Source organism: Salvelinus fontinalis, chromosome 17 (genome assembly GCF_029448725.1).
Source record: "Salvelinus fontinalis isolate EN_2023a chromosome 17, ASM2944872v1, whole genome shotgun sequence".
In the NCBI taxonomy this organism is placed as follows: domain Eukaryota; kingdom Metazoa; phylum Chordata; class Actinopteri; order Salmoniformes; family Salmonidae; genus Salvelinus; species Salvelinus fontinalis.
In genome coordinates, this window is record NC_074681.1 from 21,568,945 (window position 1) to 21,592,564 (window position 23,620).

The 23,620-nt window shown below is 49.3% G+C and overlaps 3 protein-coding genes across 5 annotated transcripts; 1 reads left to right on the forward strand and 2 right to left on the reverse strand.

Moving 5' to 3' along the window:
• The first annotated feature begins 363 nt into the window (after window positions 1-363).
• Window positions 364-8,885, forward strand: LOC129813967 (midnolin-like). Of its 3 annotated transcripts, none has more exons than XM_055866644.1 (6): window positions 364-982; window positions 1,400-1,490; window positions 1,877-1,939; window positions 2,779-3,162; window positions 3,641-4,067; window positions 8,177-8,885. In XM_055866644.1, the coding sequence occupies exons 1-6, from the start codon at window positions 759-761 to the stop codon at window positions 8,452-8,454; spliced, it is 1,467 nt and encodes a 488-aa protein (XP_055722619.1). In that variant the 5' UTR covers window positions 364-758; the 3' UTR covers window positions 8,455-8,885. The 3 variants fall into 3 exon arrangements, with proteins under 3 accessions (XP_055722619.1, XP_055722618.1, XP_055722620.1); XM_055866643.1 differs by having other exon boundaries at window positions 366-982; window positions 8,174-8,885; XM_055866645.1 differs by having other exon boundaries at window positions 366-982; window positions 2,779-2,937; window positions 8,174-8,885.
• Window positions 8,886-9,746: 861 nt separating this feature from the next.
• On the reverse strand, window positions 9,747-14,959 carry LOC129813966 (uncharacterized). The gene is made up of 7 exons (XM_055866641.1): window positions 11,485-14,959; window positions 11,287-11,405; window positions 11,101-11,204; window positions 10,854-11,031; window positions 10,566-10,769; window positions 10,395-10,486; window positions 9,747-10,321 (listed from the first exon to the last, which is right to left on the reverse strand). Exons 1-7 carry the CDS (start codon window positions 14,146-14,148, stop codon window positions 10,269-10,271), a joined length of 3,414 nt encoding a protein of 1,137 aa, XP_055722616.1. The 5' UTR covers window positions 14,149-14,959; the 3' UTR covers window positions 9,747-10,268.
• LOC129814548 (paternally-expressed gene 3 protein-like) lies at window positions 14,457-19,456 on the reverse strand. Its single transcript, XM_055867723.1, has 4 exons — window positions 18,695-19,456; window positions 18,497-18,615; window positions 14,986-18,418; window positions 14,457-14,699 (listed from the first exon to the last, which is right to left on the reverse strand). The coding sequence occupies exons 1-4, from the start codon at window positions 19,244-19,246 to the stop codon at window positions 14,457-14,459; spliced, it is 4,347 nt and encodes a 1,448-aa protein (XP_055723698.1). The 5' UTR covers window positions 19,247-19,456.
• Between the last annotated feature and the right edge of the window lie 4,164 nt (window positions 19,457-23,620).

Consider the following 23,620-nt stretch of genomic DNA (forward strand, 5'->3'; position numbering starts at 1 on the left):
GGTCACTGATTATTGATTCATTTGCTTATTCAATTCCTAATATGTGAAATGCTTGGAAATGCACATTCTATTATAGTCATAATGTGAATAGACAAAGTAGAAACTCACACTCACAGCATTCTAAATGAGCCCATTCTCAAATCAGTGTGCCAGCACTGAGCTCATAAGTTATTTTGTCAATATAAATGATAGTTTGTATCTGTCAAAACATTTTTTTTTAAAGGCAACATTGTTGCTTTTCTGATTACATCACCACCTTTATGAATGGCACAGTGCTTGGCGGTAGGCTACAAGAACGAGGGCGGGTCCTGTCTACACGTGGGTAGCAAGTAGAGCTGATAGGACCATGCGGTCCAACACTAGGCACTCACAATTGATTGGCTAGTGAGGACAGTGGGAGGATTTAACAGTCATCAAATAGAGACGCTTTTACGCACTGTACAGTTCAATGTGTAGGTTTGAGTCTGAGGAAGACAGGGTAGCCAAGAAGAGGCACTATAGGGCAGTCTATTGTTATTATCTATCTTAAGTTTTCACTCAGTTACATATTTGGAACACACAGTTTAACTCATAGGCTACGGTACTTGGCTCCATTGATCAATAAAGACAAAGAACATCTAATTATTTATATTTCGTCTTCTGGAAAACGGCAGAAGAGTATCGGAGTTGTGTGGGTCAGTTCCAAATAGCCTACATTTAGACAAGAGGACACTACCTACTCTTTGATACTCCGACCCAAATAAAGCGCAGCCCAGCGAATGGACCATCATCAACCCGGTACACGTAGCTTCATTCCCCGTGCGGCTCTAGTCTACGCGTCGGTATCTACTGAACCATTCATGCGCTTGTCCATCAGCTCGACCACAGGCAGCCGCTTCGAGCTCTCTGTCCATCGGGGAGAGACGGTGGAGGTGCTGAGGAGACGACTTTCCCAAAAGCTCAGAGTACCGAAAGAAAGATTCGTCTTGCTGCATAAGGAAACGTAAGTAGCCTAAACCCACTGGGCACACACGTCAATTCAACGCCTATTCCACGTTGGTTCAACGTAATTTCATTGAAAGGACGTGGAAACGACGTTGATTCAGTACATTGGGTATGATTTCAAGGGGACCAAATAACAATTCTGATGTAGACTTTTGTATTACATATTTGATGCAATATCATGTAATGGATTTTATTTCTAGTTCTGCATGAGCCTATAACTTCATTGTCAAACAGGCCTAACTCATAAATGTAAATGTAAATGTAATAAATTAAATGCATTTATATGCAGGTGTTCTTTGTAAAATATCATTTTAATCTCTCGTGTGTGAATAAAAGGCCAAGAATGAATTTATACAAACTCTTAAATGTTTCTATATACACGTAGTAATGATAATGTATTCTAATGTACCCACAGGCGGTTGAGTACAGGGAAACTCCATGACCTGGGCATAGTTGATGGGAGTAAGCTGACACTGGTCCCAACTATTGAAGCAGGCTTGTTATCAGTAAGTCATATATTGTACAGTCCACAAATGGTTAACAAAGTTAACACCAGGTATTGAGTAAAGGAAACATCCCTGTAATGTTAAGTATAGTGTATAAAGCTTCAGCCAAGAGGTCTGGACCTTTATAGCACAGGTGATATTACTGCGGGTGCTCTGGCAGTTCTCCCTGAACCACTTTTACATATGATCTATCATATGTGGTCTTAATCAATACAGTTATTCCATGTTGTTAGCGGTTAGAATCTCTCTCTCTCTCTCTCTCTGTCTCTCTCTCTGTCTCTCTCTGTCTGTCTCTCTCTCTCTCTCTCTCTCTCTATATATATCTATATCTATATATATCTATATATATATATAATATGCCTATTTTGGTTTTCTTTGATCCTTAGGCCCAACCATCCAGAAGAGAGCAGACCATCATGCAGGCTTTGGAGAGTTTAACTGAAACTCAGGTTGGTCTCTGATCTTTCACTGGACTTCTGTGTCATAAGATGGCTGTAACACTGTTGTCTCAATGTGGTAGGATTGAAGGCCTATTTAAATAACTAAGCAGCATTTTCCTTCTGTCTTCGTTCATACCAGCTCAGTACGGCTGGGTTGTTTCATGAAACAGCAAGGTTGTGCATTTGTGGTTGTGTGTCTGCATATGTATGTGTGTGTGGTTGAGATGGGAAGGAGTGACTCAACTCGACAAAGAACAGTTTTCTAAGAAATGGCTAGGTAGTTCTCATTATGGTCTGACTGCCCCCGCCCCTGATTGCACCTCACACGCACGCACGCGCACACACACGTGCGCACGCAGTGACCTAGCCTCCACCACAAGTTGAAAATATCACCACTATATAGAGTATATTGATTCTATTTACACAGAATATCAGAAGCCGTTTGTACCCGAATGCAAACCCTCACATCAGATATTACAATGGAGAGGTGAGCAGTTCAACAAGACTGTTGTCTGTTGTCGTGACTGCCGTCTTTAGGCCTGATAGCCTCTTTGTTAGTGAAGTGTTCTGCTTCGTGACTGGGCTGGGCTAAATAGAGACATCAGACTGATAATAATAAAACAAATCTAAATTGTAATGCCTCTGTGTCCATAGAAAGCAGTTGTCTCTCGGTAAATAGCTCTGAATGTCTGGGGCCATAACACTAGTGAGAGAGTACCAATATGACTTGTCTGTTTAAGCTTATTACATCTTGGATCATTAAGGACCCTTGTAATGGAGGGAGACAGCAAACGAATAAGTGCTATAAATATATTAATCAAGTTATTCCTCCTTTTCTGTATCTGCAGGTCAGTGACTTCTTGTCTGGCCGTTCACCCCTGACCCTTGCCCTCAGGGTCGGTGATCACATGATGTTCGTCCATCTCCAACTGGCCCCCCAGAGTGCCGCTGGGCAGCAGCAGAGTCACCTCATCACCCAGCGAGCAGGCAGAGCTGGGGTTGAACAGGTGCATGCTGCGAAGTGTGGGTCCACCAGGTTCCCTTACCCCAGCCCAGCCCACCTCTCCTCCAACACCCCAGCCTCCCCTGCCCCTTTCTCCCCTCATACCCCCTCCTCAACCTCTCACGCCACCTACCTCTCTCCCTCACCTAGTGCCCCCCTCCGCTCCACCAACCCCACCTGCTTCAGCCCTGGACCCCAGAGCCCAACCCCTGCCACCACCTACCCAGAGGTGGGACGAATAGATTATTCATATTATTATAATGTGACTATTATGTGTGTATTATCACATGCTAATGTTATTTAAATACTTCAAAGCCTGATCCTGTTAGTAAGGCAAGGAATAACTTTTCAATCTAATGTAGTTGCAGATTTATTGTAATATTATTATATGACAGGTAGGCTACTGCTAGTATCATTATACAGGCTCTATTTGACTAGAGAGGGAGTATATATATATTATATATATATATTATATCATTTTGGTGTGGCAGGTAGCCTAGTGGTTAGAGCGTGGGCTAGTAACCGAAAGGTTGCTAGATCGAATCACCGAGCTGACAAGGTACAAATCTGTCGTTCTGCCCCTGAACAAGGCAGTTAACCCACTGTTCCTAGGCCGTCATTGAAAATAAGAATTTGTTCTTAACTGACTTGCCTAGTTAAATAAAGGTTAAATAAAAAATACAACTCTTTCGCTCTCTTTATCACAGGGTGACTGCAGTGTGGCTGGTACTCCCACCTCTAATAAAACAGCTGCCGGGGAACCAGGTGCTGTCATAGAGAGCTTTGTGAGCCATGCCTCAGGAGTCTTCTCAGGGACCTTTTCAGGCACTCTGCCCCCAGCTGAGCAGGACAGCACCAGTACCGGTGTCAAGTCATCCAGACGAGGCATCAACACCATCGTCCAGATCCTCAACGACCTTCTCAGCGCCACTCGCCACTACCAGGGGGCTCCACTGTCCCTCTCCCAGCTCCTCTGCCGCCCTCCCAGCACCCCAACCAGCAGCACTCCGAGTACCCCAACCTCGCCCTTCCCGCCGCCCTCACCTCTCACCCCTGACCTTGTCAGCACTGCTACCTCAGGACCACTTACAGACCACATCAGCCAGGAACAAAGTCACTCATGTAAACCTACTGGTGAGTTGAGGTCCCACAGAATAACCAAAACTTGTCAATGCTGTGTGTAGCTGATTATAGGCTAAACAAAGTACAACATTATGCTGAGACAAAGGGTGTTTAGGTTTTGTTATACCATGCTGTCTTTATTCGACTCCTTTTCTTCATAACACAACTAGAGAACCAAATTAATGAGCTAGAGATTCTCTTTATTGTCTTCATTGAAAACGTATGTACTGTTTGTGCATTAAATTAATGTTTAGCATTCAAGTATTCCTTGTCAGTGGTCTGTCACCTAGTTCTCGCTCCTGCATTCCGAAACCCTAGCGTCATGTTTGGAAACCAGTACAACATACTCAAGCAGATCCCAAAATAGTTGAGTTCTGGTTCTGCTTAGTGTCCAAGTTTAGAAAGTAGCAGCTGTACAGCAGAGAACACTGGTTGTGAGGGTATTGTTGGAAAGGAGGAAGTGGTTTCTGCGCCCCCTATTAATGAACTAGCGTTGTTTATATCCGTTCCCTGACGGCCTACGCATTCATTTGTTCCCCAGTCTGCAGTGAATAAGAAAAGTGTGTGTGTGTGGTTCTAAGTGTTTTGTGGCAGAGTGAGCATGTAGCTACATGGCCCACAGGGGTCAGTTAGTAACAGGAATGCACTCACCGTCACACACACATAGTAACAGGACCTTAACCTTTTAACCTGAGGGTGTGAACTATTGTATCTTACTAGCACCTTTTCACCCTAGCGCCGGAAACATACTAATGAACACATAATCATTGGCGACAGTGGCAGCTCTGGGTCACGTTGTCAGGGAAACGGCACTGCTCCATTCTTGGAATTAGAATTTATTCCATTTTGTTCATGGTCCCAAAAACAATGCTAGGCTGATTATATGAGTATAGTGCAATGTACTGTACGCTATATATACAAAAGTATGTGGACACGCCTTCAAATGAGTGGATTTGGCTATTTCAGCTACACTGTTGCTGACAGGTGTGTAAAAGCGAGCACACAGCCATGCAATCTCCATAGACAAACATTGGCAGTAGAATGACCTTACTGAAGAGCTCAGTGACTTTCAACATGGCACCATCATAGGATGCCAGCTTTCCAACAAGTCAGTTTGTCACATTTTGCCCTGCTAGAGCTGCCCAGGTCAACTGTAAGTGATGTCATTGTGATGTGGAAACGTCTAGGAGCAACAATGGCTCAGATGCGAAATGGTAGGCCACGCAGCTCACAGAACAGGACCAACGAGTGCTAAGGCGCATGGTGCATAAAAATGATCTGTCCTTGGTTGCAACACTCACTAACAATTTCCAAACTGGCTCTGGAAGCAACGTCGGCACATGAACTGTTCGTCGGGAGCTTCATGAAATGGGTTTACATGGCCGAGCAGCCGAAACACAAGCCTAAGATCACCATGTGCAATGCCAAGCGTCGGCTGGAGTGGTGTAAAGCTCTCTGGAGTGAGGATTCACGCTTCACAATCTGGCAGTCCGACGGACAAATCTGGGTTTAGCGGATGCCAGTAGAAACGTTACCTGCCCGAATGCATAGTTCCAACTGTAACATTTGGTGGAGGAGTAATAATGGTCTGGAGCTGTTTTTCATGGTTCAGTCTAGGTCCCTTAGTTCCAGTGAAGGGAAACCTACAGCAAACGACATTCTAGACGATTCTGTGCTTCCTTCTTTGTTGCAACAGTTTGGGGAAGGCGCTTTCCTGTTTCAGCATGACAATGCCCCTGTGCGCAAAGTGAGGTCCATACAGAAATTATTTGTCGAGACCGGTGTGGAAGAACTTGACTGGCCTGCACAGAGCCCTGACCTCAACCCCATCGAATACCTTTGGGATGAATTGGAACGCCAACTGCGAGCCAGACCTAATCACCCAACATCAGTCCCTGACCTCACTAATGCTCTTGTGGCTGAATGGAAGCAAGTCTGTTATAGCAGCAAAGGGGGATCGACTCCATATTAATGCCCATCATTTTGGAATGAGATGTTCGACCAGCAGGTGTCCACATACATTTGGTCATGTGGTGTATATGTAAACTCAGCAAAAAAAGAAACATCCCTTTTCAGGACCCGGTCTTTCAAAGATCATTCGTAAAAATCTAAATAACTTCACAGATCTTCATTGTAAAGGGTATAAACACTGTTTCCCATGCTTGTTCAATGAACCATAAACAATTAATGAACATGCACCTGTGGAATGGTCGTTAAGACACTAACAGCTTACTTAGGACACTAAAGAGGCCTTTCTACTGACTCTGAAAAACACCAAAGAAAGATGCCCAGGGTCCCTGCTCATCTGCGTGAATGTGCCTTAGGCATGCTGCAAGGAGGCATGAGGACTGCAGATGTGGCCAGGGAAATAAATTGCAATGTCCACACTGTGAGATCCTAAGACAGCACTACGGGGAGACAGGATGGACAGTTGATCGTCCTCGCAGTTGCAGATCACGTGTAACAACACCTGCACAGGATTGGTACATCTGAACATCACACCTGCGGGACAGGTACAGGATGGCAACAACAACTGCCCGAGTTACACCAGAAACGCACAATCCCTCCATCAGTGCTCAGACTGTCCGCAATAGGCTGAGAGAGGCTGGACAAAGGGCTTGTAGGCCTGTTGTAAGGCAGGTCCTCACCAGACATCACCGGCAACAATGTCGCATATGGGCACAAACCCACCGTCACTGGACCAGACAGGACTGGCAAATAGTGCTCTTCACTGTCGCGTCGCGGTTTTGTCTCACCAGAGGTGATGGTCAGATTCGCGTTTATCGTCAAAGGAATGAGCGTTACACAGAGGCCTGTACTCTGCCTGCAATGACATTCGATCCCGCTCCAATCTCAACGCTGTGCATTACAGGGAAGACATCCTCCTCCCTTATGTGGTACCCTTCCTGCAGGCTCATCCTGACATGATCCTCCAGCATGATAATGCCACCAGCCATACTGCTCGTTCTGTGCGTGATTTCCTGCAAGACAGGAATGTCAGTGTTCTGCCATGGCCAGCGAAGAGCTCGAATCTCAATCCCATTAAGCACATCTGGGACCTGTTGGATCGGAGAGTGAGGGCTAGGGCCCAGAAATGTCTGTGAACTTGCAGGTGCCTTGGTGGAAGAGTGGGGTAACATCTCACAGCAAGAACTGGCAAATCTGGTGCAGTCCATGAGGAGGAGATGCACTACAGTACTTAATGCAGCTGGTGGCCACACCAGATACTGACTGTTACTTTTGATTTTGACACCCCCCTTTGTTCAGGGACACATTATTCAATTTCTGTTAGTCACATGTCTGTGGAACTTGTTCAGTTTATGTCTGTTGTTGAATCTTGTTATGTTCATATAAATATTTACACATGTTAAGTTTGCTGAAAATAAACTCAGTTGACAGTGAGAGGACATTTCTTTTTTGCTGAGTTAATATACTTCCTGAATTCCTGCTATAATATTTTTCCTCGTGACCAGTGGTGTAAAGTACTTAAGTAAAAATACTTTAAAGTTCTACTTTAGTAGTTTTTTTGGGTATCTGTACTTTACCATTTATATTTGACATCTTTTACTTTCACTCCACTACATTCCTAAAGAAAATAATGCACTTTTTACACAAATTTTCACTGACAGCCCAAAAGTACTCATTACATTTTGAATGCTTAGCAGGACAGAAAACGTGTAAAATTCACACACTTATCAAGAGAACATCCCTGGTCATCCCTACTGCCTCTGATCTGGCAGACTCACTAAACACAAATGCTTCGTTTGTAAATGAGTGTGCCGCTGGCTATACGAAAAAAATACAATTGTGCCGTCTGGTTTACTTAATAAGGAATTAGAAATTATTTATACTTTTGATATTTAAGTATATTTTAGCAATTACATTTGCTTTTGATACTTAAGTATATTTTAAACCAAATACATTTACTCAAGTAGTATTTTACTGGGTGACTTTAAATTTTACTTGAGTCATTTTCTATTAAGGTATCTTTACTTTTACTAGAGTATGACATTTGGGTACTTTTTCCTCCACTGCTCATGACTCTACCCATCTTCTTCCTCCCATCTCCTGTTTTCTCTATTCCCTCTCATCCTCCCTCCCTCCTCTTCCTCTCTCAGCAGGCCTGTGTTCGAGTCAATCTGAGGAAGAGAACCAGTCGTTGCGTTGTAAACTGGAGCGCCTTCAGATGTTGATGCACCAGAGACGCCTGCGCAGGCGGGCTCGCAGGGACACACGCACCTCACACCCCTACCCTCCTCACAGTCAACCCTGGTCGCCCGGACGAGACAAAGCCAACCGCCATAGCAACGGCAGCCTGTCCAGCAGTGAGGGCTCTTCCCTGGACGACCTGGAGTTGCAATGGAAACCGGAGCTACCCTCCGACCTTGTGATGGCATAAAGAGAGAGCATGAGATTAAAATAAGTTTGGACCTGTGTCTTTGGCTGTCCTTTGAATGGCTGAGTAGGAGAAATAAACTGTCCATTTTGGGACTCGATCACACTGCACAAGGACTCTTCAAATAGACGACTGTGTCCTTTCTTGAAACTGGACATACAGAACTTCAGTAGTATATTGTATGTAATTAATTAGGTAAATAGTTTACCTAGTTTATACTCCCTTGACTGAGCTTTCTGCGGATCATGTGACACTTCTTTACTGTCAGTGTCTTTTCCAGAGTCTGTTGGAACCAAACTGTAACATTTGAGGGTCTAAGCTTTGTCTACCAGTAATCATCACTTTACCTACCATTTTAAACTCATCTTCAGTTGCTGTTCGCATTGTCAGAACTATGTAGCATTATGAGGTTGTCAAATAGATACGTTTCTGCACATTTGTTTTGACAGCTTTATTGCAAGGTTTTGCAGTCGCTCAACAGTGAGCAAAATTATACTTTCGTCTTTGTATACAATAGGTTTGATGCATACAGCATGCAGGTAAAGGAAAACATGTATGTTATGTTTTGACCTTCATAGATATGTAGACTGTTTCAAAGTTTGAAGCAATAATTGTGAAGCAGACTTTTCTAGGAAATTCAAATTCTGAAGTCAGTAATTTGCCGCTGTTTAACTGTTAACGCAATACTCCAACCCTAGACCTCCACTAAGCACAATGCCTGTATTTCGTGCTGGGGTGCATTCAGGACAGTTATTACTGCAGGACACTTGTCTAAAACTTGGTGTTTCCTCCCTTTCATGGGTGTGACCTGAACATATTAAGTGCAGTGGAATGTTCTGCAACCAGTTTACTAGTTGTTCAGAACACTAATTGAATGTTGCAGTACATTCGTTTTGTACTGAACGCAAGCCCTGGGGTGTAGAAATGGAAAAATGTTTTTTTATTGACATTCAGGTAAGTTTGCTTCCTAGTGAAGAGCTAGAATCAGCCCCCCCCCCCCCCCCCCCCTTCAGATCCAAGACTACTTGTCCTGAAAGTTAACGCCTTACTGCGACAAATTGAGATGAGGGTGTGAGTTTAAACCGTTGCCAAACGTTCTGCAACTAGTGTTTATTGAACAAATTCAGACAAGTCCCTCCCATTTAAGAAACATTCTGCAATATTAATAACCCCAGGTGTGTAAGGCGTTGCTCGGTCACTACCAGCTCAGACGTTTGCTGCAATACTTGATGTTCCTTATACAAGTGTCAAAATAGAACTTCTGCCAATTTAAATTAAAGAAATAACAGAAGACTGCTTTTGAGTCACCCATTTACAAATACAGGAAGTCAAGTTTCAGAAAAGTATGGGCTCCGGCAGTTAGTGTTCTTACGGTCGGTGCTGGTGATAGGAGGGTTCGACACTCAGCTGGCCTCTTCCAGCCCCAAATCAGCCATTTCTCCATTTCTCCAAGCTTCTGTTATAGCGTCAAGGTCAGTTCAGACTAATGCCTCCTGCCTAAACTGACATATTGGACTTACCCTCACAAACATCACAAGTCAAGCGCACATGAATCCAGAAACTTTAAAATGTTTATTTTCCAAAAAAATCAAGTAGTCAATTGACAAATCACTCCTGGAAATTGATAGGGCCCAAGGGAACAATTCAGTAGCAATGTTACAAACCTGAGAAATGTAGCTCATGAAAGTTCTGGGAATGAAAGTGATCAGCTACACATTCCTGAATTTTACATTCCAAATAAATCATGTCAGATGTGAAATTTGTAAAGTAATAAGTTCATTCACCCAAAACAGTTTAAAGGCAACATTCTTGTAATATTACTCTTGGACCATGATAGGGCCCATGGTAGCTTCACCTTCCTTCTGCACATCTGAGGAGAGTAGAGAACAGTGATAGGATTTTTTTTAAACTGATGATAAGCGCCGGCTTTGATTGACACTTACCTGAATCACTGTCCAGATCTCTAGCCTTGCTTGCAACACAGCTGGAGTCACAGCAGCCACAAACCTGGTCATCCCCACCTGCAGCCTTCCAGCTACAGATAAATATGAAGGTTATTTTATATAGCAGCATGTCATAAAAGGTAATATACCCACAACTCATTTTATACATACCCATCTGTGAAAGAGCAGGCCTTGTTCTCAGCATCAATGGGGGACGAGGCTGCAGTTGCTTTCAGATGACATGTTATGTAGAGCTGTTGGGAATCATTCTGTGTTTGGAACCTGAAGGACTCCAGCTGAAACTGGATCTTGTCATCCTGGGATCTGGACAGGAACTGGGAGCTGGAGCCGGTCAACTTGGCATCAACCAGACACCTGAGGAGACCAAGGGTCAACGTTAGACTTCAGGGGTTACATTTAAGGTAATATAAGAGGAGTCAAACTGACAACTAAACTCACCCATGGTCCTCAATGAAAGAATATCTAGGGACAGTGTGAACCTCAGGCGCCAAGGTAGCGACACAGCGGTCCACAAAGACACGGAGGGGAACGTGGTGGTACGGCATGACCGAGGCTTCCATGTTGATGATGTCACCTAGATGGTAATGGTTGGAGGGCCTCTCAAACTGCCAGTCAGCTGGAAAGACGAGTGGCATGTCAGTGGGGGTTTAAACAAAGGAAGAGGCTTCCAGTCAGGTTTACCTACCAGTCATTAACCTCAGGGAGAAGTAGAGGAGTTCCTCTGCCACCATGTTGGAAGTGTAGGGGATCCAGGTCGGCTTCAGGGCATTGCTGCTCACATTGTGATTCCTAGAAACAAACATGGAATATGGCATTACTCAAACCTCAGAATGATATGGGTTGTCAAAGTGAAGAACACAACAATAGTTACCTCAAGTAGAGGCACTCAATATCAACCATAGCTGCACTGGTCTTCAATATAGCAGTGTTAGCAACAGGTTTTGGCTCATAGACAAGAGTGAAGGTGTAGATCAGCACATCCTCAGTCATCTAGGAACAGGATCACAAATCATGCATCAGATAATAATGATAACATTCTTCAGGAAGTTAAACAACAAATGTGACATACCGTCAGCTCACTGCCACAGCCATGCAGCTCTGATTCAAAGATGAGCACATGAGCTTCAGCATCCTCCTCAGTGGCAGCACAACCTCCTAGAGTGATACGCTCCGGCTGGATGAGCCGGCCAATCCCCAGCAGGTCCTGGTTCACCTGCACACGGACAACACTCTCCCCACACTGAGCAGACACACTGTTGGCAGCCACCTGCTTCAGCCGCTCAGACACAGTAGGCTTGTGCTCAGGCGTTGCAACTTTAGGATAGCGCCAAGTCAAAGGGTTCTCAGAAGTCTGCTTGGACTGGGAGCTCTCAGGGTCTTCATCCTGGCTAGGTTTCTGGCCCAAAGGCACACCAACAGGTACCTGGCCCACAGACTCTCCTCTAGGTTGCTGGACCACAGGCTCTTGGCCCACAGGCTGCTCGCTGGGTTCCTGGCCCACAGGCTGCTCGCTGGGTTCCTGGCCCACAGGCTGCTCGCTGGGTTCCTGGCCCAGAGGTTCACCAACATGCTCGCTAAGTTCATTACCTAAAATCTCACTTGGTTCCTGGCCCACAGGCTGCTCTCCAACAGGTTCGCTGCCCACATCCTCGCTAGGATCCTGGCCCACAGGCTGCTCTCCAAACGGTTCCTGGCCCACAGGCTGCTCGCTTGGTTCTTGGCCTACAGAATGCTCGCTTGGTTCTTGGCCCACAGGCTGCTCGCTTGGTTCTTGGCCCACAGGCTGCTCGCTTGGTTCTTGGCCCACAGGCTGCTCGCTTGGTTCTTGGCCCACAGGCTGCTCGCTAGGTTCCTGGCCCACAGGCTGCTCGCTAGGTTCCTGGCCCACAGGCTGCTCGCTAGGTTCCTGGCCCACAGGCTGCTCGCTAGGTTCCTGGCCCACAGGCTGCTCGCTAGGTTCCTGGCCCACAGGCTGCTCGCTAGGTTCCTGGCCCACAGGCTGCTCATTAGGTTCCTGGCCCAAAGGCTCGCTAGGTTGCTGACCCAAAGGCTCGCCAACAGGCTGCTGGCTAAGTTCCTGGCCCACAGGCTGCTCTCCAACAGGTTGCTGGCCCACAGGCTCACTAGGTTCTTGGCCCACAGGGTCATGGCCCACAGGCTGCTCTCCAGGTTCATGACCCACAGGCTCGTGGCCCATAGAATGGCTAAGTTCTTGGCCCACAGGCTCTCCAACATGCTCGCTAAGTTCATTACCCAAAATCTCACTTGGTTCCTGGCCCACAGGCTCTCCAACATGCTCACTAGGGTCTTGGCCCAAAGGCTCACTAGGTTGCTGACCCAAAGGCTCGCCAACAGGCTGCTGGCTAAGTTCCTGGCCCACAGGCTGCTCTCCAACAGGTGCCTGGGCCACAGGCTCACTAAGTTCTTGGCCCACAGGCTGCTCTCCAGGTTCCTGGCCCACAGGCTGCTCGCTACGTGCTTGGCCCACAGGCTGCTCGCTACGTGCTTGGCCCACAGGCTGCTCGCTAGGTTCCTGGCCCACAGGCTGCTCGCTAGGTTCCTGGCCCACAGGCTGCTCGCTAGGTTCCTGGCCCACAGGCTGCTCGCTAGGTTCCTGGCCCACAGGCTGCTCGCTTGGTTCCTGGCCCACAGGCTGCTCGCTTGGTTCCTGGCCCACAGGCTGCTCGCTTGGTTCCTGGCCCACAGGCTGCTCGCTTGGTTCCTGGCCCACAGGCTCTCCAACATGATAGCTAAGCTCATTACCCAAAATCTCACTTGGTTCCTGGCCCACAGGCTCTCCAACATGCTCACTAGGGTCTTGGCCCAAAGGCTCACTAGGTTGCTGACCCAAAGGCTCGCCAACAGGCTGCTGGCTAAGTTCCTGGCCCACAGGCTGCTCTCCAACAGGTGCCTGGGCCACAGGCTCTCCAACATGCTCACTAGGTTCTTGGCCCAAAGGCTTGCTAGGTTCCTGACCCATAGGCTGGCCCACAGGCCGCTGGCTAAGTTCCTGGCCCACAGGCTGCTCTCCAACAGGTGCCTGGGCCACAGGCTCACTAGGTTCTTGGCCCACAGGGTCATGGATCACAGGCTGCTCTCCAGGTTCATGGCCCACAGGCTCTTGGCCCATAGAATGGCTAAGTGCCTGGCCCACAGGCTCTCTAACATGCTCGCTAAGTTCATTACCCAAAATCTCACTAGTTACCTGACCCAAAGGCTCACCAACATGCTGCTTGCTAAGTTCCTGGCCTACAGGCTGCTCTCCAACAGGTGCCTGGGCCACAGGCTGCTCGCCAGGTTCCTGGTCCACAGGCTCTTGGCCCACAGGCTGCTCGCTAGGTTCCTGGCCCACAGGCTGCTCGCTAGGATCCTGGCCCACAGGCTGCTCGCTAGGATCCTGGCCCACAGGCTGCTCGCTAGGATCCTGGCCCAGAGGTTCACCAACATGCTCGCTAAGTTCATTACCTAAAATCTCACTTGGTTCCTGGCCCACAGGCTGCTCTCCAACAGGTGCCTGGGCCACAGGCTCTCCAACATGCTCACTAGGTTCTTGGCCCAAAGGCTTGCTAGGTTCCTGACCCATAGGCTGGCCCACAGGCCGCTGGCTAAGTTCCTGGCCCACAGGCTGCTCTCCAACAGGTGCCTGGGCCACAGGCTCACTAGGTTCTTGGCCCACAGGGTCATGGATCACAGGCTGCTCTCCAGGTTCATGGCCCACAGGCTCTTGGCCCATAGAATGGCTAAGTGCCTGGCCCACAGGCTCTCTAACATGCTCACTAAGTTCATTACCCAAAATCTCACTAGTTACCTGACCCAAAGGCTCACCAACATGCTGCTTGCTAAGTTCCTGGCCTACAGGCTGCTCTCCAACAGGTGCCTGGGCCACAGGCTGCTCGCCAGGTTCCTGGTCCACAGGCTCTTGGCCCACAGGCTGCTCGCTAGGTTCCTGGCCCACAGGCTGCTCGCTAGGATCCTGGCCCACAGGCTGCTCGCTAGGATCCTGGCCCAGAGGTTCACCAACATGCTCGCTAAGTTCATTACCTAAAATCTCACTTGGTTCCTGGCCCACAGGCTGCTCTCCAACAGGTTCGCTGCCCACATCCTCGCTATGTTCCTGGCCCACAGGCTGCTCTCCAACAGGTTCGCTGCCCACAACCTCGCTATGTTCCTGGCCCACAGGCTGCTCTCCAGGATCTTGACCCACAGGTTCGCCGCTAGGATCCTGGCCCACAGGCTGCTCTCCAAACGGTTCCTGGCCCACAGGCTGCTCGCTTGGTTCTTGGCCTACAGAATGCTCGCTAGGTTCCTGGTCCACAGGCTGCTCGCTAGGTTCCTGGTCCACAGGCTGCTCGCTAGGTTGCTGACCCAAAGGCTCGCCAACAGGCTGCTCGCTAGGTTCCTGGCCCACAGGCTGCTCGCTAGGTTCCTGGCCCACAGGCTGCTCGCTAGGTTCCTGGCCCACAGGCTGCTCGCTAGGTTCCTGGCCCACAGGCTGCTCGCTAGGTTCCTGGCCCACAGGCTGCTCCCTAGGTTCCTGGCCCACAGGCTGCTCCCTAGGTTCCTGGCCCACAGGCTGCTCGCTAGGTTCCTGGCCAACAGGCTGCTCGCTAGGTTCCTGGCCCACAGGCTGCTCGCTAGGTTCCTGGCCCACAGGCTGCTCGCTAGGTTCCTGGCCCACAGGCTCTCCAACATGATAGCTAAGCTCATTACCCAAAATCTCACTTGGTTCCTGGCCCACAGGCTCTCCAACATGCTCACTAGGGTCTTGGCCCAAAGGCTCACTAGGTTGCTGACCCAAAGGCTCGCCAACAGGCTGCTGGCTAAGTTCCTGGCCCACAGGCTGCTCTCCAACAGGTGCCTGGGCCACAGGCTCACTAGGTTCTTGGCCCACAGGCTCTCCAACATGCTCACTAGGTTCTTGGCCCAAAGGCTTGCTAGGTTCCTGACCCAAAGGCTGGCCCACAGGCCGCTGGCTAAGTTCCTGGCCCACAGGCTGCTCTCCAACAGGTGCCTGGGCCACAGGCTCACTAGGTTCTTGGCCCACAGGGTCATGGATCACAGGCTGCTCTCCAGGTTCATGGCCCACAGGCTCTCTAACATGCTCGCTAAGTTCATTACCCAAAATCTCACTAGTTACCTGACCCAAAGGCTCACCAACATGCTGCTTGCTAAGTTCCTGGCCTACAGGCTGCTCTCCAACAGGTGCCTGGGCCACAGGCTGCTCGCCAGGTTCCTGGTCCACAGGCTCTTGGCCCACAGGCTGCTCGCTAGGTTCCTGGTCCACAGGCTGCTCGCTAGGTTCCTGGCCCACAGGCTGCTCGCTAGGTTCCTGGCCCACAGGCTCTCCAACATGCTCACTAGGTTCTTGGCCCACAGGCTCCTGGCCCACAGGCGGCTGGCTAGGTTCCTGGCCCACAGGCGGCTGGCTAGGCTCCTGGCCCACAGGCGGCTGGCTAGGCTCCTGGCCCACAGGCGGCTGGCTAGGCTCCTGGCCCACAGGCGGCTGGCTAGGTTTCTGGCCCACAGGCGGCTGGCTAGGTTTCTGGCCCACAGGGGGCTCGCTAGGTTCCTGGCCCACAGGGGGCTCGCTAGGTTCCTGGCCCACAGGCTGCTCGCTAGGTTCCTGGCCCACAGGCTGCTCGCTAGGTTCCTGGCCCATAGGCTCTCCAACATGCTCACCAGGGTCTTGGCCCAAAGGCTGCTCTCCAGGTTCCTGGCCCACAGGCTGGCCCAAAGGCTCGCTAGGTTCCTGACCCAAAAGCTCACCAAAAGGCTGCTGGCTAGGTTCCTGGCCCACAGGCTGCTCGCTAGGTTCCTGGCCCACAGGCTCTCCAACATGCTCACCAGGGTCATGGCCCAAAGGCTCGCTAGGTTCCTGACCCAAAAGCTCACCAAAAGGCTGCTGGCTAGGTTCCTGGTCCACAGGCTGCTCTCCAACAGGATCTTGGCCCACAGGCTGCTCTCCAACAGGTTCTTGGCCCACAGGTTCTTGGCCCACAGGCTCTCCAACATGCTCGCTAAGTTCATTACCCAAAATCTCACTAGTTTCCTGACCCAAAGGCTCGCCAACAGGCTGCTGGCTAAGGTCCTGGCCCACAGGCTGCTCTCCAACAAGTTCCTGGGCCACAGGCTCACTAGGTTCTTGGCCCACAGGGTCATGGATCACAGGCTGCTCTCCAGGTTCATGGCCCACAGGCTCTTGGCCCATAGAATGGCTAAGTTCCTGGCCCACAGGCTGCTCGCCAGGTTCCTGGTCCACAGGCTCTTGGCCCACAGGCTGCTCGGTAGGTTCCTGGCCCACAGGCTCTCCAACATGCTCACCAGGGTCATGGCCCAAAGGCTCGCTAGGTTCCTGACCCAAAAGCTCACCAAAAGGCTGCTGGCTGGGTTCCTGGTCCACAGGCTGCTCTCCAACAGGTTGCTGGCCCACAGGCTCACTAGGTTCTTGGCCCACAGGCTCACTAGGTTCTTGGCCCACAGGCTCACTAGGTTCTTGGCCCACAGGCTCACTAGGTTCTTGGCCCACAGGTTCCTGGCCCACAGGCTGCTTGCTAGGTTCCTGGCCCACAGGCTGCTTGCTAGGTTCCTGGCCCACAGGCTGCTTGCTAGGTTCCTGGCCCACAGGCTGCTTGCTAGGTTCCTGGCCCACAGGTACTCCAACATGCTCACTAAGTTCATTACCCAAAATCTTCCTTGGTTCTTGGCCCACAAGCTCTCCAACATGCTCACTTGGTTCTTGGCCCACAGGCTGCTTGCTAGGTTCCTGAACCAAAGGCTGGCCAACAGGCTGCTGGCTAAGGTCTTGGCCCACAGGCTGCTCGCCAGGTTCCTGGCCCACAGGCTCTCCAACAGGCTCCTGGCTAGATTCCTGGACCACAGGATGTTCTCCAACAGGTTGCTGGCCCACAGGCTCACTAGGTTCTTGGCCCAAAGGCTCGCTAGGTTCATTACCCATAATCTCACTTGGTTCCTGGCCCACAGGCTCACCAACAGGCTCCTGGCTAGATTCCTGGACCACAGGATGTTCTCCAACAGGTTGCTGGCCCACAGGCTCACTAGGTTCTTGGCCCAAAAGCTCGCTAGGTTCCTGACCCAAAAGCTCACCAAAAGGCTGCTCTCCAGCTTCGTGGCCCACAGGCTCGCCAACAGGCACGCTAGGTTCCCGGCCCACAGGCTCTGCGCTGGGTTCCCGGCCCACAGGCTCTGCGCTGGGTTCCCGGCCCACAGGCTCTGCGCTGGGTTCCCGGCCCACAGGCTCTGCGCTGGGTTCCCGGCCCACAGGCTCTGCGCTGGGTTCCCGGCCCACAGGCTCTGCGCTGGGTTCCCGGCCCACAGGCTCTGCGCTGGGTTCCCGGCCCACAGGCTCTGCGCTGGGTTCCCGGCCCACAGGCTCTGCGCTGGGTTCCCGGCCCACAGGCTCTACGCTGGGTTCCCGGCCCACAGGCTCTACGCTAGGTTCCCGGCCCAAAGGCTCTACGCTAGGTTCCCGGCCCAAAGGCTCTACGCTAGGTTCCCGGCCCAAAGGCTCTACGCTAGGTTCCCGGCCCACAGGCTTTATAACAAGCTCGCTAGTTTCTAGATCCAAAAGCCCGCCAAAAAACTTGCTAGGTTCCTGTCCAACAGTCTTTCCAACCGGATCCTGGCCCACAGGCTGCTCACTAGGTCCCCGGCCCACAGGCTCTCCCACATGCTCACTAGGTTCCCAACCCACAGGCTGCTCGCTAGGTTCCCGGCCCACAGGCTCTCCAAGCGCTTGACCGACAGGCTCTCCACGAAGTCCTGGTCCCACAGGCTGCTCTCCAACAGCTTCATAGCCCAAAGGCCCGCCAACAGGCTGTATAGGTTCCTGTCCAACAGTCTCTCCAACCGGATCCCGGCCCACAGGCTCCACGCTAGGTTCCCGGCCCACAGGCTCCACGCTAGGTTCCCGGCCCACAGGCTTTATAACAACCTGGCTAGGTTCTACAGCATACTTCAGGGTATTGCTGCTCACATCATGATTCCTAGAAACACAGAATTTACCATTACTCAAACGTCATAATTATAGGTGTTGTCAAAGTGAAGAATGAAACAATAGTTACCTCAAGTAGTGGCACTCAATATCAACCATAGCTTTACTGGTCTTCAATATAGAAATCTTAGCAAGAGGTTTTCGCTCATAGACAAGAGTGAAGGTGTAGATCAGCACATCCTCAGTCATCTAGGAACAGGATCACAAATCATGCATGAGATAATATTGATAACATTCTTCAGGAAGTTAAACAACAAATGTGACATACCGTCATCTCACTGCTACAGCCATGCAGCTCTGATTCAAAGGTCAGCACAAGAGCTTCAGCATCCTCCTCAGTGGCAGCACAGCCTCCTAGAGTGAGACGCTCTGGCTGGATGAGCCGGCCAATCCCCAGAAGTTCCTGCTTCACCTCCACACGGACCACACTTTTCCCACACCGAGCCACCACACCATTGGCTGCCACCTGCTTTAGCCGCTCAAACACTGTAGAATTGCGCTCATGCTTCTCAAGCGTAGGATAGAGCCAAGTCAGAGGGTTCTCAAATGTCTGCTTGGACTGGAAGCTCTCAGGGTCTTCATCCTGGCTAGTTTCCTGTCCGACAGGCTCGACGCTGGGCTCCTGGCCCACAGGCTGGCTAGGTTCTTGTCCACTAGGGTTCTCTCCCACAGGCTTCTGAGAGTCAAACTGGGCTGAAACGTCATCGTCACACAGAAACCCCAATCTCAGATAAAACGATCTGGAGGTCCAAGCATCACTAACAACACAACAAAACGTCACCACCAACAGCAGCACTGCAGACGCTTGCCTGAACCCCATCACTCCAAATAGACATGAGTTATTCTTGTCAATTCTTCCACAGCGTCTGTCAAACCATTTTATAGCCACGATGTCTGACAAAGGCCCCACCCCATTAAGCAATCAGCTTGATTATTGTCCAGACCTGATTAATTATACAGGTGCTGAAGAATGGGAAGTTGATTGTCATTTAGGTTCCATTGGTTGCCTTTGTGCAGACAAAATCACGCACACCTGGAGCTTATTGAGGAGGGCTCAACTTTAGAGAGTTTTCATAGAAGGGTGTTATGTAGGACAGACATGCCTTCCTGTAGTGGATGTTACTCCCAGATCCTGTTGTTGATCTAACCTTGGTAGAGAAAATGAAAGATTGGTCAGAAGTCAGTGATATAGGGTAACTGGTTGACTTTGGTAGAAGTTTTTACGCATTTTTATCGCTTTTCACACATGGATCCAAGGACCCAGAAACTGGGTGCACAGCTAGCAGGTGTTTACATTCCTGAATTTGATGTGCAAATATGTAGAAGACTAACAGATGAACTGTCAGTATAATCATTTGAACTGTTGGCGATAGTAGTTTCCCTCCAGTGGGAGGAGGACGTACAACCTGTCAGAATTATAGTACGCTCAGATTCCCTGTCTATATTGAATTGTGTATCATCTGGCTAATCTAATAGGAGTGACCTACTATTGGAGGTATTAATGTTATTATGGAGAATTGAGAGACAGGGCGTGTTGAATTAATGAATTAATGAATTAAATGTATTTCCGTATCAAATCGCCAATTGGCATCCCATCCATTATGTTTATGAGATTAATTACACAAACATTACAATAATTCACTATGGTAATTAAATGATCATTCTTCTTCCGGTGTGCTCTGCATAGTGCATCGCATAAAGAGTGAAAAAAATAAGTCAAAATCAATACATATTAGTAAATAAGGTTATCCAAATAATAATTACATCCCCAGAGCAGTAAAATAATAAACATATATTGTACACAGTTGAAGTAGGAAGTTCTCAGTGTCTCCTGACCCCTCCTGTCTCAGCTTCCAGTATTTTGTGGGGCTAGGGTCAGTCTGTTATCTGGAGTATTTCTCCTGTCTTATCCGGTGTCCTGTGTGAATTTAAGTATGCTCTCTCTAATTTTCTCTTTCTTTCTCTCTCGGAGGACCTGAGCCCTAGGACCATGCCTCGGGACTACCTGGCCTGATGACTCGTTGCTGTCCCCAGTCCACCTGGCCGTTCTGCTGCTCCAGTTTCAACTGTTCTGCCTGCTGCTATGGATCCCTGACCTGTTCACCGGATGTGCTACCTGTCCCAGACCTGCTGTTTTCAACTCTCTAGAGACAGCAGGAGCGGAAGAGATACTCTGAATGATCGACTATGAAAAGCCAACTGACATTTACTCCTGAGGTGCTGACCTGTTGCACCCTCGACAACCACTGTGATTATTATTATTTGACCATGCTGGTCATCTATGAACATGTGAACATCTTGGCCATGTTCTGCTATGATCTCCAGCCGGTACAGCCAGAAGAGGACTGGCCACCCCTCATAGCCTGGATCCTCTCTATGTTTCGTCCTAGGTTCTGGCCTTTCTAGGGAGTTTTTCCTAGCCACCGTGCTTCTACACCTGCATTGCTTGCTGTTTGGGGTTTTAGGCTGGGTTTCTGTACAGCACTTTGAGATATCAACTGATGTAAGAAGGGCTTTATAAATGAATGTGATTTGATTGGATTTATATGCACTTAGATTCGAGTCATTAAAACTAGTTTTTCAACCACTCCACAAATTTCTTGTTAACAAACTACAGTTTTGGCAAGTCAGTTAGGACATCTATTTTGTGCATGACACAAGTCATTTTTCCAACAATTGTTTAAAGACAGATTATTTCACTTATAATTCACTGCATCACAATTCAAGTGGGTCAGAAGTTTACATACACTAAGTTGACTGTGCCTTTAAACAGCTTGGACAATTCCAGAAAATGATTGTCTTGGCTTTAGAAGCTTCTGATAGGCTAATTGCAAGTGCATCGGCGATGTCATACCCACAGCAACTATTAAAACATTCCCAAACCAGAAACCGTGGATTGATGGCAGCATTCGAGCAAAATGGAAAGCCGCAAACCACTGCTTTTAATCAGGGCAAGGTGACCGGAAACATGACCGAATACAAACAGTGTAGCTATTCCCTCCGCAAGGCAATCAAACAAGCTAAGCGTCAGTATAGAGACAAAGTAGAGTCGCAATTCAACGGCTCAGACACGAGAGGTATGTGGAAGGGTCTTCAGTCAATCACGGACTATAAAAAGAAAACCAGCCCCGTCGCGAACCAGGATGTCAGAGCATGCGCAGACCAGCTGGCTGGTGTGTTTACGGACATATTCAATCAATCCTTATCCAAGTCTGCTGTCCCCACATGCTTCAAGAGGGCCACCATTGTTCCTGTTCCCAAGAAAGCTACGGTAAGGTAACTGAGCTAAATGACTACCGCCCCGTAGCACTCACTTCCATCATCATGAAATGCTTTGAGAGACTAATCAAGGACCACATCAACTCCACCCTACTTGACACCCTAGACCCACTCCAATTTGCTTACCGCCCCAATAGGTCCACAGACGACGCAATCGCAATCACACTGCACACTGCCCTAACCCATCTGGACAAGAGGAATACCTATGTGAGAATGCTGTTCATCGACTACAGCTCAGCATTTAACACCATAGTACCTCTATAGCTCAGCCCTCTCCTGTACTCCCTGTTCACCCACGACTGCGTGACCATGCACGCGTCCAACTCAATCATCAAGTTTGCAGACAACACTACAGTGGTAGGCTTGATTACCAACAACGACGAGACGGCCTACAGGGAGGAGGTGAGGGCCCTTGGAGTATGGTGTCAGGAAAATAACCTCACACTCAACGTCAACAAAACAAAGGAGATGATCGTGGACGTCAGGAAACAGCAGAAGAAGCACCCCCCTATCCACATCGACGGGACAATAGTGGAGAGGGTAGAAAGTTTTAAGTTCCTCGGCGTACACATCACGGACAAACTGAAATGGTCCAGTCACACAGACAGCGTGGTGAAGAAGGCGCAGCAGCGCCTCTTCAACCTCAGGAGGCTGAAGAAATTCGGCGTGTCACCAAAAACACAAACTTTTACAGATGCACAATCGAGAGCATCCTGTCGGGCTGTATCACCGCCTGGTACGGCAACTGCTCCGCCCATAACCGTAAGGCTCTCCAGAGGGTAGTGAGGTCTGCACAACGCATCACCGGGGGCAAACTACCTGCCCTCCAGGACACCTACACCACCCGATGTCACAGAAAGGCCAAAAAAATCATCAAGGACAACAACCACCCGAGCCACTGCCTGTTCACCCCGCTATCATCCAGAAGGCGAGGTCAGTACAGGTGCATCAAAGCAGGGACCGAGAGACTGAAAAACAGTTTCTATCTCAAGGCCATCAGACTGTTAAACAGCCATAACTAACATTGAGTGGCTGCTGCCAACATACTGACTCAACTCAAAAATTGATGTGATAAATGTAGCACCAGCCACTTCGTATAATGTTTACATACCCTGCATTACTCATCTCATATCATCTCATCTCATATACTGTACTCTATACCATCTACTGCGTCTTTCCATCTTTTAATTTCTTTAATATATTTTTTAATTTGACCCTCTTTTCTCCCCAATTTCATGGTATCCAATTGTTAGTAATTACTATCTTGTCTCATCGCTACAACTCCCGTACGGGCTCGGAAGAGACGAAGGTCGAAAGCTATGCGTCCTCCGAAACACAACCCAACCAAGCCACACTGCTTCTTAACACAGCGCGCCTCCAACCCGGAAGCCAGCCGCACCAATGTGTTGGAGGAAACACCGTGCACCTGGCTACCTTGGTTAGCGCGCACTGCGCCCGGCCCGCCACAGAACTCACTGGTGTGCGATGAGACAAGGATATCCCTACCGGCCAAACCCTCCCTAACCCGGACGACGCTAGGCCAATTGTGCGTCGCCCCACGGACCTCCCGGTCCCGGCCGGCTATGACAGAGCCTGGGCGAGAACCCAGAGTCTCTGGTGGCACAGCTAGCGCTGCGATGATCACAAGAACGGTGAGCAAAAATCCCAGAACCACACGGGGGACCGAGTGAATGACCTGCAGAGAGCTGGGACCAAAGTAACAAAGCCCAGGGTGTCAAATCCTGCAGTGCAAGATGTGTCCCCCTGCTTCAACTATGACAGACAAAAGAAAATCCAGGACATCACATTGTAGGATTTTTAATGAATTTATTTGCAAATTATGGTGGAAATAAGTATTTGGTCAATAACAAAAGTTTCTCAAAACTTTGTTATATACCCTTTGTTGGCAATGACA